Source organism: Rhinatrema bivittatum, chromosome 6, assembly GCF_901001135.1.
Source record: "Rhinatrema bivittatum chromosome 6, aRhiBiv1.1, whole genome shotgun sequence".
Lineage (NCBI taxonomy): Eukaryota > Metazoa > Chordata > Amphibia > Gymnophiona > Rhinatrematidae > Rhinatrema > Rhinatrema bivittatum.
The window spans coordinates 186,377,135-186,393,206 of NC_042620.1; the positions used below are offsets into that span (position 1 = coordinate 186,377,135).

Consider the following 16,072-nt stretch of genomic DNA (forward strand, 5'->3'; position numbering starts at 1 on the left):
ATAAATCCAGACCCACATCGAACAAATGCACCCCGTCTCCCCAAAAGAACCCTGGCAACATTTCCCACGTCCACTGGTGGCGCACTCAAAACCCCCCTTGCTGCACTACCCATCTCCCCATCTGTCGATTTTACTTTTTTAGCACCTTTTTTCCAGATAGGTTCATCCTTTAATTTAAAACGAATAATGATATCGGACCAACCTAATTTGATACTAGGCCACCTGGTCAATATAATGGCCATGTCCTTCCACATGTTCGAAATTAAAGTTCTACATGATTCCATTCCAATATCATTACCACCCAAATGTATTAATAAGATTTTTGGAACCCTTTGGGTCTGGATACTAATTCGGACCATTTCATGCCCCTCCTACCCATCCAGCAAATTTTCCAGTGAAGTCTCTTCAATTGCAGATCTTCCCCATATGGTCCCCTTTGCGCCCGATGCTGCGCCCAATGCACAAACAAGGGACCCACGACCCAGGCACACTCTGGTTCTCTATTACCCCATACGGATTCTGCAAAACAAGAAACATGTGTTACTATCACAAGCATCGCAGTCATCATTTACGGATGTAACCCCGGAACGCATTGGATTTCCATCTACCAATGACTTTTATTGTACCCTCAGCCATTCCCAATTCAGCTGCTGTCGTCACTGCACCTATACGAAAAGAATGCGAGCTATAAAGGCTCACATCCCATCCCATTACCTCCATTGCCTTTTTTAAGACCTTGGAAAATTGAAAACTTGAGAGCGATGTTCCATTCTTATGCACTAAGAAAGACCCTTCAGTTCTCGGGCGGACTTGAATGAACTCCTGCAAGATTCGCACTGGGCAAACCACAGCATGAGCAGCCCTACCCATTCTAATCCACGGCCCTTTTCCGAATTGATCCGTTTTGGATTTTGTCAGAAATAAAGAGACGCTATCCTTTTCCACCCTAACCTGTCCCACCATCAGGCCTGCACCCCGAGGATTAAATCTAGAACTGGCTACCAATTCGCTGACGCGCAATGCTCCAAAGAATGCTAATGAGAATGCTGCTCGGGGATAAAAGAATTTCATACTCAGACCAGCAAACCCGCTCCAGGCCCTTTGAAATGCCTACTAGGTCAGCATATCTGATCGGTCTTCTTCTGTCCCCCTTCCAACCGCGTTCCGTACGCCAACCAAGCAGAACTTGCCTCACTCTGAAACTCAGAGGGATTACGCCAACCTCTCAACTTTTGAAAGAAGGCAAAACCTGCCAGGTTCGCTTTAACCTTGAACAACGAATATTGATGGGCCTTGGCCCATGTGATGTAATGGATGATCCTATGATCTTCCGCAGGGCCTCCTGACCCCACCCCCTGTCCATCAGAAATTGTGTAATCGCATGATTTCCGGCTGTATACGCTGCCCAAGTTGAAGGGGCAACTGACTTTTGAATTAGCGCTCACCCCCCTTCTTCAGCCCCACTGCCCAGAGATACTCTGGACATCTCTCCGCCACAGCATCTGCACCTGGAACCAGTGTTCGGAAGACCTTCCACTTAAAACGAGAAAGGGCATCCGCTATAGTGTTTTCAACTCCTGGGACATGTTTGGCCGTTATCCGAATATTCCATCTTAAACAAAGACCCACCAACTCCCTTAATAAAGATGACACTTGCAAACATTTGGCTGACAAATGATTAATGACTTGCACTACACCCAGGTTATCACATCAGAAAACCACATGCTTATTCGCCAATTCAATGCCCCATAAAGCCAAGGCCACCACGATAGGAAACAGCTCCAGAAAAGTTATGTTCTTCATTGTGCCTTCCGCTATCCAATCATCTGGCCATGGCTCGGCACTCCACTTGCCCTGAAAAAACACCCCGAAACCTGACGCCTCAGCGGCATCCGAAAACAACTCCATTTGTCCTCATTTGTTACTTCCATATCCTGCATTATACAAACCCCGTTAAATCCCTCCAAAAATTCTTCCCAAACTTTTAATTCTTCTCTGATTGCCTGTGTAATTCGAATGAAATGGTGCGCCGCTCTAATTCCTGCTATGGCTGATGACAGCCTTCTAATAAATGCCCTTCCCACCAGGATTACCCTTCCTGCAAAATTTAAAGCCCCTATCAATGATTGCATTATTCTCAAAGTAATCTTTTTTGCTCGACCTACTTCCCGTACCAAGTCTCTTAACCTAATCACTTTATCCATCGGCAGCCTAGTTTCCAGTGCTAATGTGTCCAGTTCAATCCCCAGAAAAGTCAATTGTGTGACCAGCCCTTCTGTCTTATCCTGGGCTATTGGTACCCCTAGCCTACTTGCCACGTTCAGAAAACCGTTTAGCTGATTAATACACTGCTCAGTGTTCCCTTTCCCAACAAATAGGAAATCATCCAGATAGGGGAGCATACTGATTTCCCCTGTCTCTTATTCTGTTTGCCACTGCAAAAAGGAACTAAATGCCTCGAAATAGGCGCAGGATACCGCACAACCCATTGGCAGGCACTTGTCCACGTAGTACTCACCTTCAAAAGTGAAACCCAGTAAGTGAAAACTACTAGTATGAATTGGAAGTAACCTGAAAGCCGATTCAATGTCTGCTTTTGCTAGCAACGCTCCTTTACCTGCCGCCCTAACTTACAGGTCAATACAGTAGAGTGCGGCCGCGGTTACCCTGCTTCTAACCCGCCTTCTACTCACAATTTGGCCACATTAGTCCAACCCGCGATTCACTATCCCCTTTAACACATTCTTACCGCCTCTTTAAATCAACGAGTAACCCTTTCCGCCCACGGCATGTATATGAGATGTAAACGATCGGATTAGCTATTCCCCCCCATTCAGTAACGCGCGCCCCGACTATCGCCTTTTTAACCTGCAGTTTAGCCGTGCGTTTAACCTGCTAATTTACTGCCTACCCCTACCCCTGCGTTAGAGGCCAGGGGTAAGTGTAGATGGCAAACATTCCCCCAAAAGAAAACCTAAAAACCTAAAATCCCCTCCTCCCGAAGTGACTGGGCATGTAAAATATGTAAAACCTAAAATCCCCTCCTCCTGAAGCGACTCGACATATAAAATATGTGAATAAGTGTAACCAACTTACTTTTTGTTTCTTTTTCAGCCCTTTCAGCTTTCTCTGCTGGCAGGGGGGGACGGCGGCGAAAGCGGCTTCCAGCGGCCCCCGCCGGTGAAGATGGACGAACGCACGCCCGTAGTGCATGGGCGCTCAAGCCGTGCACTACGCCGTGACGTCACGCACGCGCGTTCATGTGCTTTCATTGGCTTGAGCACCCGTCAATTTGGGCGCTCTAGCCAGCGAAGCGCATGACGTCACGGCGTACGCTTCGCTCGCTCAGCGAAGCATACCCGTGACGTCATCCGACAATTCTCAGAACTATTTTATATTTATTGTTACACCTGAGCCGAATTCTCTCCATCGAACTATTTTTTTTTTTAAAAAGGCACTCCAATTTAAAGGTGCATGTTTCTGTGTCTCCTTCAGGTACATTAGGCTGGAAAACTGACTAAATCCAGAAGCTTGAGGTGCCCAGGTTTATAATTTTCTCTTTGGAAAGAAAACCCCTGTCTGCCAACAGCAACAATAATGTAGCCACCACATAACTGTGCAGTAACGCTGTAGGAATTTATGGAATCATTTTTGCAGGAGTACAGCAGTCAGAGCCATCGAGTGAATCGCTGCTTCTAGAGGTGGTAAAGCAGGTGAAGGTTAGCGACGTGGAAGATGATGGATTTGAAGTGCCAGAAGACGATCCAGCAGCAAGTGCAAACATGTACGTAAGATGCACGTAAAGCTTAAGATTATGTGCCTTGCTGTGAATGGCAAATGGCAAAAAAAATTCTCACTTTGGGCAAACTTTTTTTTTATAAGTATGAAATAAATTGAATCAATTTTTCCTTCCAAATTCTTAATATTTGTGGACATGCCTGCCATCATATCCCACAGTGTTTCCATTGTCACCAATGCAGGGTGAATCATAACTCCTGCTGACTGGATATTAGGCGTAGAGTCTTCCCCTCCATTAGCTGGAGTTACCAGAGGCAACCTCTCATTTTCCCCTGTTAAACTCGCAGGGGTAGCCTGAGTGTCTCTCCTCTCATTTGGACTGAGTGTGGGGTTGAAAATTCCCCATACTGAGTCCTAGATCTTCGTCAGCATTAACAGTTGGTCCTGAAGTTATTTCCAACACCCTGTGTATTGGCGGTAGCCCGGTGTTCGGGCTAAGGGAGGCCTCCTCTGCAGACACAAGGGGTCCTCCCTGACCCCTTTGTACACCTCTCCTGTGGTATAGGTGAGATCATGTAGTTGGTAATTTCTTGTTGTACTTGCAGGTAAGGCTGAAAGAGTGGAAAACACTCTAACCCTACCTTTACGTTTAGGAGGCATTTTATAAATCAGAAAAAGAAAATCCCAACTACTTCCCCTTAAGCTAGTATAATTGAAACAGGAACTGATGACCCAGAGAGAGAGAGGAGTAAAACAAAAAGGTCTTACATATTCCGACGAATCCGGCGAAGCCCGGCAAAGCCCGCTGACTGCGCGCGCCCCTTGAGCGCATGCGGCTTCAGCGCGCACCGGCTCAGCTGTGCGCCGCAGCGCGGCTGTTCTTAAGCCGCTTCCGGGACCGCCCCCTCTCTCGGCGTCCGACGTCACGGGCCGGTCCAGCTGGTCGGGAGGGCAAACTTGCTTCACGGCCAGCAGCAGGTGGAGACAAGTGCTGCGTTCCCCGATTCTCCTCTCTCTCTCTCTCTCTCTCTCTCTCTCTCTCTCTCTCTCTCTCTCTCTCTCTCTCTCTCAATATATGGAAAAAATGAGCAAGAATTTCAAAAAATTCAAACTCAGTTTAAAGAAATCAATGATAGAGTTAAATACTTGGAAAATCAGGAAAGGAAATCTTTGGATTTCAATGCTGCAGTAGTGAAAGACAGGGAAGCTATGAGTAGGCGTATAGAAATGCTTGAAAATAGTACCAAGAAGCTTAACTTAAGATTTTTAAATTTTCCTAGAGTTGTTGGGGAAGAGCCCCTAATTACCTTAAAAAAGATTTTGGTTGAGCTACTTGGATTTTCCCTGGAACAATCCCCTGCTATTAATAATTGCTACTTTCTTCCTGTTAGAAGGGAATTACCAGGAATGGACATGTTTCAGGGAGACCTCTCAAGCTGACCCAGCTGCTTTCTTTTCTTTGATCGACAGGATCTGAAGTCGCTGCTGATATTTCAAGATTGTGATCTTATTTTTACATTTTAAAATAGATTACTGATTGGTAAAAAAATCTCTTATAAAAATGGAAAACTGATAGTTTTCGTATTCTTCCATTTTCCACACCCCCACCTGCTAACCAAACCATTGTCACTTTCACATCTTGTTTCAAAATTCTCTTTTCTTGAAACCTTAAGTATAGTGATGGCGAACTCAGTCCTCAAGTGCCACAAACAGGTCAGGTTTTCAGGATATCCAGAATGAATATACATGAGAGAGATTTGCATACCATGGAGGCAGTGCATGCAAATCTTTCTCATGCATATTCCTTGTAGTTATACTGAAAACCTGGCCTGTTTGTGGTACTCGAGGACTGCAGTTCGCCATCACTGCCTTAGTTCATTGCTCCTTTTCTATTCTCAGTAGTGCAAGAATAACCATTCCTTGCTTTTCATTCCCATTTGTCTTGCTTTTTGCTTATCACTCATTAGAATAAGAATTTGTCTATCCTGTGTACCTTATTTGTTCATCTATTGTCATCTTTCTCTTGTACACTGTTATATATGTTGATGGTGTTTTATAATTAAGCAATGATAATCATTTCTTTTTCGTCTTATAATTTTAGGAAGATTTGTTTATAACTTGTAATTAAATTGTAGCTAAATGTAGGCCTATTTATGCCAGCAATCTGATATCTACAGCATTTATACTATTGTACTGTGTTGTCATGTGATTGCATGACAATATTGCATTATTATTGAAGTTTTGTAAGTTTTACATGTATGAGCGCATGTTATAAAATAGCAACGTCCATTGGCGTGAACCGGCAAATACGTGCATATGTGTGCCCGCACGCCTGTTTAAAAGTTACTGACCCTGACAACATGATTAATAGCAGTTTGACTTCTTCCTCAGGAGCTTTTCTAAACCTTTTATAACCCAGCTATACAGACTGCTTTAATCACGTCCTCTGGCAATGAATTCCAGAGCTTAATTGTGTGTTGAGTGTAAAACAATTTTCTCCGATTTGTTTTAAATAAGCTACTTGCTAACTTCATGGAGTGCCCCCTCTAGTTCTTGTATTATCTGAAAGAATAAATAATTGATTCACATTTCCCTGTTCAAGTTCTGTCATGATTTTATAGATCTCTATCATATCCCCCCCTCCCCCTCCCCCTAGCCAGCTCTTCTCCAAGCTGAACAGCCCTAACCTCTTTAGTCTTTTTTTCATAGGGAAGCTATTCCATGCCCTTTATCATGCCTTTCTCTGTAAGAAAGATGATAAATCCTATATATAGATGGTAAGGATTATAAAAAAAATTGACAAACATTTATATAATGACAAAAGATCAGTTTTGGAAACAAGGAAATCACTTTTGGAAAATTAATAAATCTCAAAGTCCTCTTTCAAACCACATTTTCCAAGTTCTCCAGTTTCCTATATAAAACAACAATCATAATAGTGCTTCCACATTCTTTCATTTTCTTGCAATTTTATCAGTGTGAATTCTATGATCTTTAAGGTCTTTTTCAAAACCTTCTCCTTTAGCTTTAATGAACTATAACTGACCTGCTAGGTGAGAAATTTGACCAAAGAATGTCTTCACTCAGTTGGAAATAGCCTTCCATAGTTCATCCATGATTATTTTGCAGGCTTTTCTAACTCAAAAATGTCATCATCGAGATGAGAAGAAATTTGAAGAATATTTGGGGGAGTGTATTATCCACACTCCCCCTAGAATCAGTTCTATCAGTATTCTGTTCATTGGGTCCAACAAGGGCCTCAAGTCTTGCATCACAGCAACTTGTTCTGTTGTAAGTAATGCACATACTTTGGTCTACTGTCCTCCACACTGCATCTCTGTGCCTGCGTCGTCAGTCCGGGCTCTGTTGCTGAGGGCTCCTATGCCTCTCAATGCTGGTTGTAAGGTAGAGGTGCAAACCCAGATGCCAGGGCCAGTGCATCCCAATAGGCGAACTTGTCAGTCGCCTAGGGCACCAGCCACTAAGGAGCGGCAAAGGGCAGCCATGTGGGGTTGCCAGCAGAGCCCATCCCACTCACAGCCAAAAGAAGCAGAATCTCAGCAGACCACGGGCCATACCTGTGGGTGTTGTGTGTGTGTGTGAATGAGAGGAATTGTGTGTGTACGAGAGCAGTGGTGTTAGTGAGAGAGAGGGAGGGAGCCTGTGTAAGGGTGCATGTGTGAATGAGACAAGGAACTAAGTGTGTGAAAGAGAAGGAACCTGTCTGAGTGAATGAGGTTGGGGTCTTATACCCTTGCCCAAAGAGAAGCTGACCATTCCTCAAACTTCAACGATGAATCACTGCCCAGGCTTGCCAAGTTTTGTATAGCTAGATTCTACTGGCAAAGCCACGGAGTACCTGGTGGTGGATACCTGCTTGCTGCAGAAAAATGTTGATTGGACCCAATAAGACAGGTCTAGAAGACAAATTCCCCACTCCCCGGGTCCGTCAAAGTCCAAACATATCATCCACCCAACATCAAAACATTCCATTCCCCCCCCCTGATGTCCCAAAATACTATACCCTCTCCACCCCAGCCCCCCTAATGTTCAAACATTCCATCCCCTACCTCCCGCCCCCCTGAAGTCCCAACACACCATCCCCCCACTCTTCCCTCTCCCTGACGTCAAAACATTCCATCCCCCTCCCCGGCCACCACGACATCACAACAATCCATGCCCCACCCCTACAAAAATAAAAGTTCAGCACCCCCACCACCCTCTGCACCCTCCCCCCTCCAGTACCCCCACCTTAAAATGGATCCTGCATTGGGGCATGGTGCACCCTCGCACCCGGCCCAGTCGGCTCCATTTTCCAAAATGGCACTGACCTGACCTTGCTCCAGGGGGGTGAGAGGATGGTATTTTAGGATTTCAGGGGATGCAGGTATTGGTATGGGGGGCAGGAGCCACATTTTAGTGTGTGCTTTGGGAAGGTGGGGATGGAGCCATAGTCACTGGCTATTTATTTATTTATTTATTTTTAAGTTTACAACATTTTGTGGGTGTCGGGGCTCACGAATGAGCAACCCTTGGTTGAGATGGGGTTCAGCCCTTAGCACCACTCAATCTCCCCATTTGTAGCCATGTATTTATTTATTTATTTGTCGCTTTAAATGTGCAGCAGGTTCCTTGGGTCCCGGGCCTTCCGTCGCACATCTAACGTTTTTAAATGAGGTGCTGGTATTTTATCATGACTGACCACCTTCTTGATCAGCTGCAATAAAATATTTACATAGAATTGACTAGTAATGCCCTTCTTTGCATGCATTTGCATTATTCATGCATAAGAACATGCCATACTGGGTCAGACCAAGGGTCCATCAAGCCCAGCATCCTGTTTCCAACAGTGACCAATCCAGGCCATAAGAACCTGGCAAGTACCCAAAAACTAAGTCTATTCCATGTTACCATTGCTAGAATAGCAGTGGCTATTTTCTAAGTCAACTTAATTAATAGCAGGTAATGGACTTCTCCTCCAAGAACTTATCCAATCCTTTTTTAAACACAGCTATACTAACTGCACTAACCACATCCTCTGGCAACAAATTCCAGAGTTTAATTGTGCGTTGAGTAAAAAATAACTTTCTCTGATTAGTTTTAAATGTGCCACATGCTAACTTCATGGAGTGCCCCCTAGTCTTTCTATTATCCGAAAGAGTAAATAACCGATTCACATCTACCTATTCTAGACCTCTCATGATTTTAAACACCTCTATCATATCCCCCCTCAGCCGTCTCTTCTCCAAGCTGAAAAGTCCTAACCTCTTTAGTCTTTCCTCATAGGGGAGCTGTTCCATGCTCCTTATCATTTTGGTAGCCCTTCTCTGTACCTTCTCTATCGCAATTATATCTTTTTTGAGATGCGGCGACCAGAATTGTACACCGTATTCAAGGTGGGGTCTCACCATGGAGCGATACAGAGGCATTATGACATTTTCCGTTTTATTCACCATTCCCTTTCTAATAATTCCCAACATTCTGTTTGCTTTTTTGACTGCCGCATCTCACCGAACCGACAATTTCAATGTGTTATCCACTATGACGCTTAGATCTCTTTCTTGGGTGGTAGCACCTAATATGGAACCTAACATTGTGTAACTATAGCATGGGTTATTTTTCCCTATATGCATCACCTTGCACTTATCCACAATAAATTTCATCTGCCATTTTGATGCCCAATTTTCCAGTCTCACAAGGACTTCCTGCAATTTATCACAATCTGATTGTGATTTAACTACTCTGAACAATTTTGTATCATCTGCAAATTTGATTATCTCACTCGTTGTATGTGCAAAACAAACCCATGTGATGACACTAACATTGAAAGAAAACATTTTTGTGGTAATTCCAATGCATTTCCCCAGTGTATCCTGTGGGAACAGCTATGATAGTAGCTATTAATTATGTCACACACACTGGATCGGATTGGGCCTATAGAAGCATAGAACAAGATGACAAAGACTGTGAGATCCAGCTAGTCTGCCCAATTTATTTCCTAAAAGAAAAGCAGATCTCAGTTAATTACTCTCTGTCCCTTCAGTTCTTTGCAACTAGAGCTCCTCTGTGCTTATCCCAGGCTTTCTTGAATTTGGTTACTGATTTTGCCTTCACAACCTCCAACAGAAAGCACTTCCAGGCAGCCACCACCTTTTCCATGAAGGAATAGTTTGATATTACTCCCAGGCCTTCCTTCTTGGAGCCTCATACTATGACTTCTTGTTCTAGAGTTTCCTTTCCACTGAGAAAGCTTAGCTTTTTCTACATTATTTATATCCGTTATCTATTTAAATACCTCTGTTATGAGGCGTGTCCACATAGAACAACGCATGCACGGCCTCCTCTGTGTCTTCAACTGGAACGGGCCTGCAGAAGTGTGGCTGCCGCCTCCTTTTGACCCAGGCAGGCCGACTCGATTGTATCCATCTCCTCTCTCCAGACTTATGTAGGCTGATTTAGCTCGCATCTGGAGATTTCTGGTTGTGCCTTATGTTTGGGGGGCGGGAGGGTGGTATCACTGCCCTTTCACACAACCCGAAAATCCACTCTGGTGTTATTTTAAATTGCAAGTTTAATGATTACAAAAAATTGTAAAATATAATCCTAAGCCAATATTTGTAATTATTAAAATCCAGTTGTGAATTATGATTGAAAATTAGATATTACCCAAACTAGATCAAAGTTTAAAAAAAAAAATCACCTCATCTTGTTTTCATTTCCCACTGTTGTATGTTGTTAGGCATTGAACTGTGGCATCAAAAATAGAATTAACCCGGAAAACTGTAGGATAAGAAATACCTGTTGAAGTGGTAAAAGTAAATGGCAGGGGAATTATTTATTATGAACTTCATAATGCCTCTTTGAGAGATTTCACCTTAAAATGAATGAATAAAACAAACATGATGCAGAGCCAGGACTGGGGGAGGGAGGGAGAGGGCGAGGGTGCTGCTTCTCTGGGTGTCAAGCTCAAGGGGGACATCATCAGCGAGGCTGCTTTGACCTATGGGCATAAGCGCACAAGGCTCTGCCCCGATGACTCTGTTGGCCAGTACCCAAAATCTCAGGCAGCAGAGATCAGCCCTCTGCTTCCAACTCCAGCCCTCCCCTCACAGGCGGCATGCAAGGAACTTGGATGGGAGTGGATGTGAGCCTGGCATAGACAGCACAGTGTAAAACAAAGAAGAGCCCTCCCTGATTCAGCCCCTTCTCTCTTGTTCCCCCCTCTCCTCCTATCTGCAGGGAACAGAAAGTTAGAGGGCACTGGAGAGGATAGCAAAACAAAGAAGAATTTGGATTTTATCTGCATCTTTCTTTTTCTAATGTGTGATCCCTTATTCTTTAGTTAGTGATGGTCTGTGTTCTATATGTGTGATGAAGGTGAAGTATTCTGCTAGCTGTAGGTTCTGTGTAGGGATCTGTAGTAGTACAGCTTGTTCTGTTTTCACACTAGAAGCTGTATTGGTGTTTTAGGCCCAGGTGGAATATTTGCAGTGATGCCTTTTCATGCAGGGTTGTTGCTGTTTAAGTTCTGGGAGGTAATGCTGAACTTACAGTATATAGCAAATTTGCTGTATAGTTTGAGTGCCTTTTTGCAGGGTTGGTTTTTTTTTATTTCACAAAATGCCTGCTAATGGAGGGTCTTTGTGTCACTGTTACTGAAGTGACAACATAATTTGACTGTTTTCCTGTGATGAGCAGTAAAAACATGTCAGCGAGCCATTTCAGAGATTTCCTTAAGCCAATGTAGTATAAATATTTTTAATTGATAATTTTGGATATTTCTTGGGAATTTTTTTTTTTTTTTTGCAGTCTATTTCCAAAAATCACAAAACACATATTCATCAGACTGTGGCATGATTTCTGAAACATATATTTTGCAAAACAAAGTTTTATATTTAAAAGTTTGATGTCCAGCTATGTGATTTTACAGGATAGTTCTGGGAAGGCTTGTGGTGGGGAGTTTAATTGTAGAAAATCAGAAGGAGCCTTTGAGCCTTAAAATTAATTAAGATGGGGGGGGGCACAAGGACCTAAGGTGGTTCCCAGATCTATTCTGGGGATTCCCAGCCGCTCTTGTTTTCAGGATACTGCAGTGAATAAGCCTGTGTAGGGGCTGCCTCATGGCTCACTGACCCCGTGCTCTTTTCACGTTTCTCTGGCTATTGCTGCTACAAATGCAGAAAGATCTACAGCAGTGCAGGCTGAGGAGCATAGGAAGAGGGGAGAGGACTGCCACTTGGCAAGGGTAAAGAGATCCAAAGAAGGGACTGATGCTCTGCTGTAGATTGGGGGGTGCAAAATGAGAGAGGGGGGTACTGCTGCTGGGTGGAGTAGTGAAGGAGAGGGGATTCCTGCTTCTGGGCAGGGGTGGGTGGGGGAGAGGGAGCGCCTGATGTTGGATTTGGGGGTGGGTGAGCGTGAAAGGGGGATGCAAGGCAAGTAGTGTTGGGGGAGGGGATGGAGAAAGAGGAAGACTTAGGGCAAGAGGTAGGGGGTATTCAGGGCATGGAGTGCGGGAAGAAAGAGAGGGACCCAGGACATCGTGTGCATTGGGGAATGCAGAACAAGGCATAGGGAAGAAAGAGGAGGATTCAAGACACAGTTGTGGGATGGGGGGGGGATACAAGGGAAAGAGGGGAGGCAAAGAGAAAGTGGTGATCCCAAAATACCCCCCCAGTTGTGGACCTCCTGGTCTGATTTCCACCTCCACCATAAAAGTCAACCCCCCCACACACACTGCCCCGCCCCCCAAAACTCCCCCACTAAATCCACCAAACAGTTCCTCGTCACCCCCCAAGCTACATGGTTATTAATCCGAACCGGTGAAGAAACTAGATATTATGTTTGCTGTACTGACAAAAATGTGTTAAGCGTTGGGCGATATTGTGACTTTCTCTCCCACCAGTGCGTTTCTTATGATGGTGTCCCTTAAGATTTGTTTTGTTCCCTAATTTTCTGTTGGGTACTCCCTGTTACTGTTACTGTTATGGGGGCTTTGAGAGAGCATCATGGTGTGTGTATTTACATAATATATTTTTTTCTTCTTGTTATAATTGTTGTATATGTTTTTGCCCTATTTTCTGTTAGGCAATTGTTTCTTGTTATTCTTGTGTTAAAATCGATAAATGAAAAGTTTAAAAAAAAAGAAGACGTAATAAGCTTCGATGCCAAATAATGATGAAAAATGGTGATCAGATCAAATTTTAAGGAGGCCACTGGTTATCTGGTCACAGGAAGGCGTCCACTCTTGACACTGCCTATTTGTGTCCAAAGGAAGAAAGTAAGGTGTACAAAATGTAGTTAGTCCCAAAAAAAAAAAACCTACAGAAAATTGGATAGATACAATGATTTAATCATGAAAAATAGTAAATGCTGCTTGATAATTTTGATTCAAGAATCGGTATTGACAAAAACATTTTGTATACTTTTCCTCCTTCCTTTGGACATTTAATTGTGGGCTGTATTTTTTTATGTTTTCTTCACCCAGTATTTCTGTGCTGTTTATCCCCTGCATTTTGACATTTACGTAACAAGAGTAATTTTCAGAGGAGTTCTGCAAGGAAACCAAATGTTTTATGTGTAGAAAGGGCCTTTTACTAAATTGCCCGCCTGATATGCGAGGAAACCTCTGCGTGTAGGTCATGTGTGCACCTAAGTTTACCCAGAGCAAGCAAAGACATTCATGGAGGCCATTTACGTATAAATCTAAACCCTTCCCCGACCCTGCGCCCGGAAACTCTTCTTCACAGTCTGGCAAACTTGGGCACGTACATGACATACATGGATAAATTTACTTGCATGGCAGGGGGGCAATTAAGTAAAAGTTCATTTCTGAAGTCCCTGTAAAAATGATCCTCATAACTTCTTATTATGGAAATGTCAAAAAGTAGGTAGTGTCATCACCCGATTACTTCTGTCAGTGTCCGGACCTATGTGATTATTTGGTAATTTGGTTACAGGAATGAGAAGGAGGAGCCAAGTCAGAAGGAAAAATTGGTACTGTCTGAAGACTGTGAACTCATCACTATAATGGATGTAATCTCTGGCAGGCTGGAAATCACCACTCAACATATCTACTTCTATGATGGTAGTATTGAAAAAGAAGAGGGTGAGCCATCTTTCATACTCTTCTTTTATCCATTTCAGCAATGAGCGTCGTCTTATTGCGGTTGTAGCTTCCTGACGGAGAGTATCGGTGGAGCTCTGGTAAAAAGAATATTGTTGCATGCCTTGAATACACATTAAAAGATATATCGGGAAGGGGAAATAAAGGAATGTGAGAGAGAACCTGTAAAATGAGGCAATCTGTGCTGATCTTAACATGGAAAAGCAAAAGTTGGACTGAGCTGCAGTGAAATCTTGCTTTCCAAACTGGTACTAAATTTATCAGAAAATGGGATTAGCTATTTTTATGACCTTAGTGTGTGCTGCAGGTAACAGAGTGGACCATACACCCTGGCTCCCCAGGGTTGCGGGGAGGAGTAGGTGACTGCTGATGGCCCTTGGCATCCAATGGTTCTGATCCCTGGAGAATGGGGTACCCGTTCCCTGTCCCCTCCGTGGCTGCAGGATGTGGGCCACGGGTGATCCGAACCACATGGTCACGCAGTCGCTTCCAGGTCTGTTGGCTGTGTGGCTTCTATAGGCGAGGTCACCTGCTGTCTGCCTGAATGTCCCCTGAGATTGGCCAGCTGCAGGTGATGATGATGAAGGACTGATGGGGGAGGGGGGGGGATTCAAAAGAAGAGGACAGCATCCAGCCCTCCCATTTTGCTTCCACCTACACTTTATGGAGACTGTTTCCCCTCCCGTCCTCCCTTCACATACAATAACAGTTGCATGCATAGTAACATAGTAAATAACAGCAGAACAAGACATAAATGGCCCAATCTACACAGCAAGAATTTTCAGGATTGTAACTGCTGCTCTATGCAGGTTACTCACACGCTTTCTGTTTAAGTTTGTAACTGCCTCTCCATGCTAGGGATCCTTTGTGTTTATCCCGTGGCTTCTTAAATTCTGTTACTGGGTTTTTTTTTATTTACCACCTCCACCACAGTTTCCTTTGCATTAATTAAGTAGGGCATTTTATAGTTAGCATGATTTTGTGTAATCTGTCGCAAGTAATATTTTCAATATGTCAATCATGTCACAGTATTCAGGAACAAATGTTCCTGTGTTATATGAACATTGTGGCGGGAGCTTGAGATTAGGGAATGGAGCGAGTCCCAGGGGATCATGTTGTTGGGCTATGCCTGGTGCCATGGCCTGTGTTAAGATGATCAGGTGGCCTCGCTCTTGTCCCCGTCGCTTGGGGCCAGAGCTCGTTATTATTGGGACTTGGTAGCCTCACAGTTGTGCATGGTAGCCGATGGGTCCTGTAGATGTGACTGCTGGGGTTTTGCTAATTGCGGCATGTTCCTCGGGGTCAGCAGAATGCCAGTCCCCATCCTCATACCCCATTAAAGGAGGTGGAGGGGAAGTGAGGCGGTGGGGTGAAAGGGAGTAGCAAGCCTGAAGCATCCGGTTGGATTCTCATGCTTGGTTATCTAATAAAGCACAACCATATTGTCCTAATTATTGTGTTGAGTGCCTTTATGATCCTCTAGGGGAGGGGCCAGGGTCAGCCCTCTTTCATGCTACGTAAATTATCCTTTTATTTTTCATGTTTTTCTTCCCCTATTAGGAATGAGGCTTCTCATTTCATTAGCAGAACAAGACAAACGTTTACCTTTTATATGAAACTGAAAGATTAATATTAATGTTATATCTAATTTACTATTTAATTATAGTACAAGATATTAAAGCTTTTCATTGTATTGCTGAATAGTTGGTGACAAGGCCACTAATTAATCATATCCCTTGAGGCAGAAAAGAACTATAGATAAGGCTGCAAGTATATGGAAGGAAACACAGGATCCAGTGAGCACTGCTGTTTTACTTCCAGCAATATCCAAAATTAGATAAGATATGCCACACTCCGTGTAAACACAGTCCTTTTAAAAACCCTTTTTGATAAAACAGTGCTAGAAAAATAAAACTGAAATTGTATTTGGCCGTATTTAAAGCAAAATACCAGATGTCAAAGATAGAATACATAGCCACGGAAAGCTCCTCTATTACAGATTTTTTCACCATCACTTTTTCTCTGAGATTATTCAGTAGAGTTCATTTGATGCACCTTTCTTTCTGTTTCATCATTAGGAAGGGGAACACTTGTGTCAGTTCAAGGACATTGACGTGGGAGACATACTATAGCGGTATAATTTCCCAGAGATCACTAATGCATGATCTCTTTGCCTTCACACACTGCCTCCTTTACAGAACATTTTTT

General features: G+C 43.6%; 1 protein-coding gene across 2 annotated transcripts in view; it reads left to right on the plus strand.

Moving 5' to 3' along the window:
• The window catches only part of NBEAL1 (neurobeachin like 1), a 324,484-nt gene that overhangs the window by 215,221 nt on the left and 93,191 nt on the right, over positions 1-16,072 (plus strand). For both annotated transcript variants that reach the window (XM_029606300.1, XM_029606301.1), the window contains 2 exons: positions 3,658-3,784; positions 13,698-13,846. In XM_029606300.1, the coding sequence (XP_029462160.1) occupies positions 3,658-3,784; positions 13,698-13,846 (276 nt within the window). The remainder of the gene's footprint in view (positions 1-3,657; positions 3,785-13,697; positions 13,847-16,072) is intronic.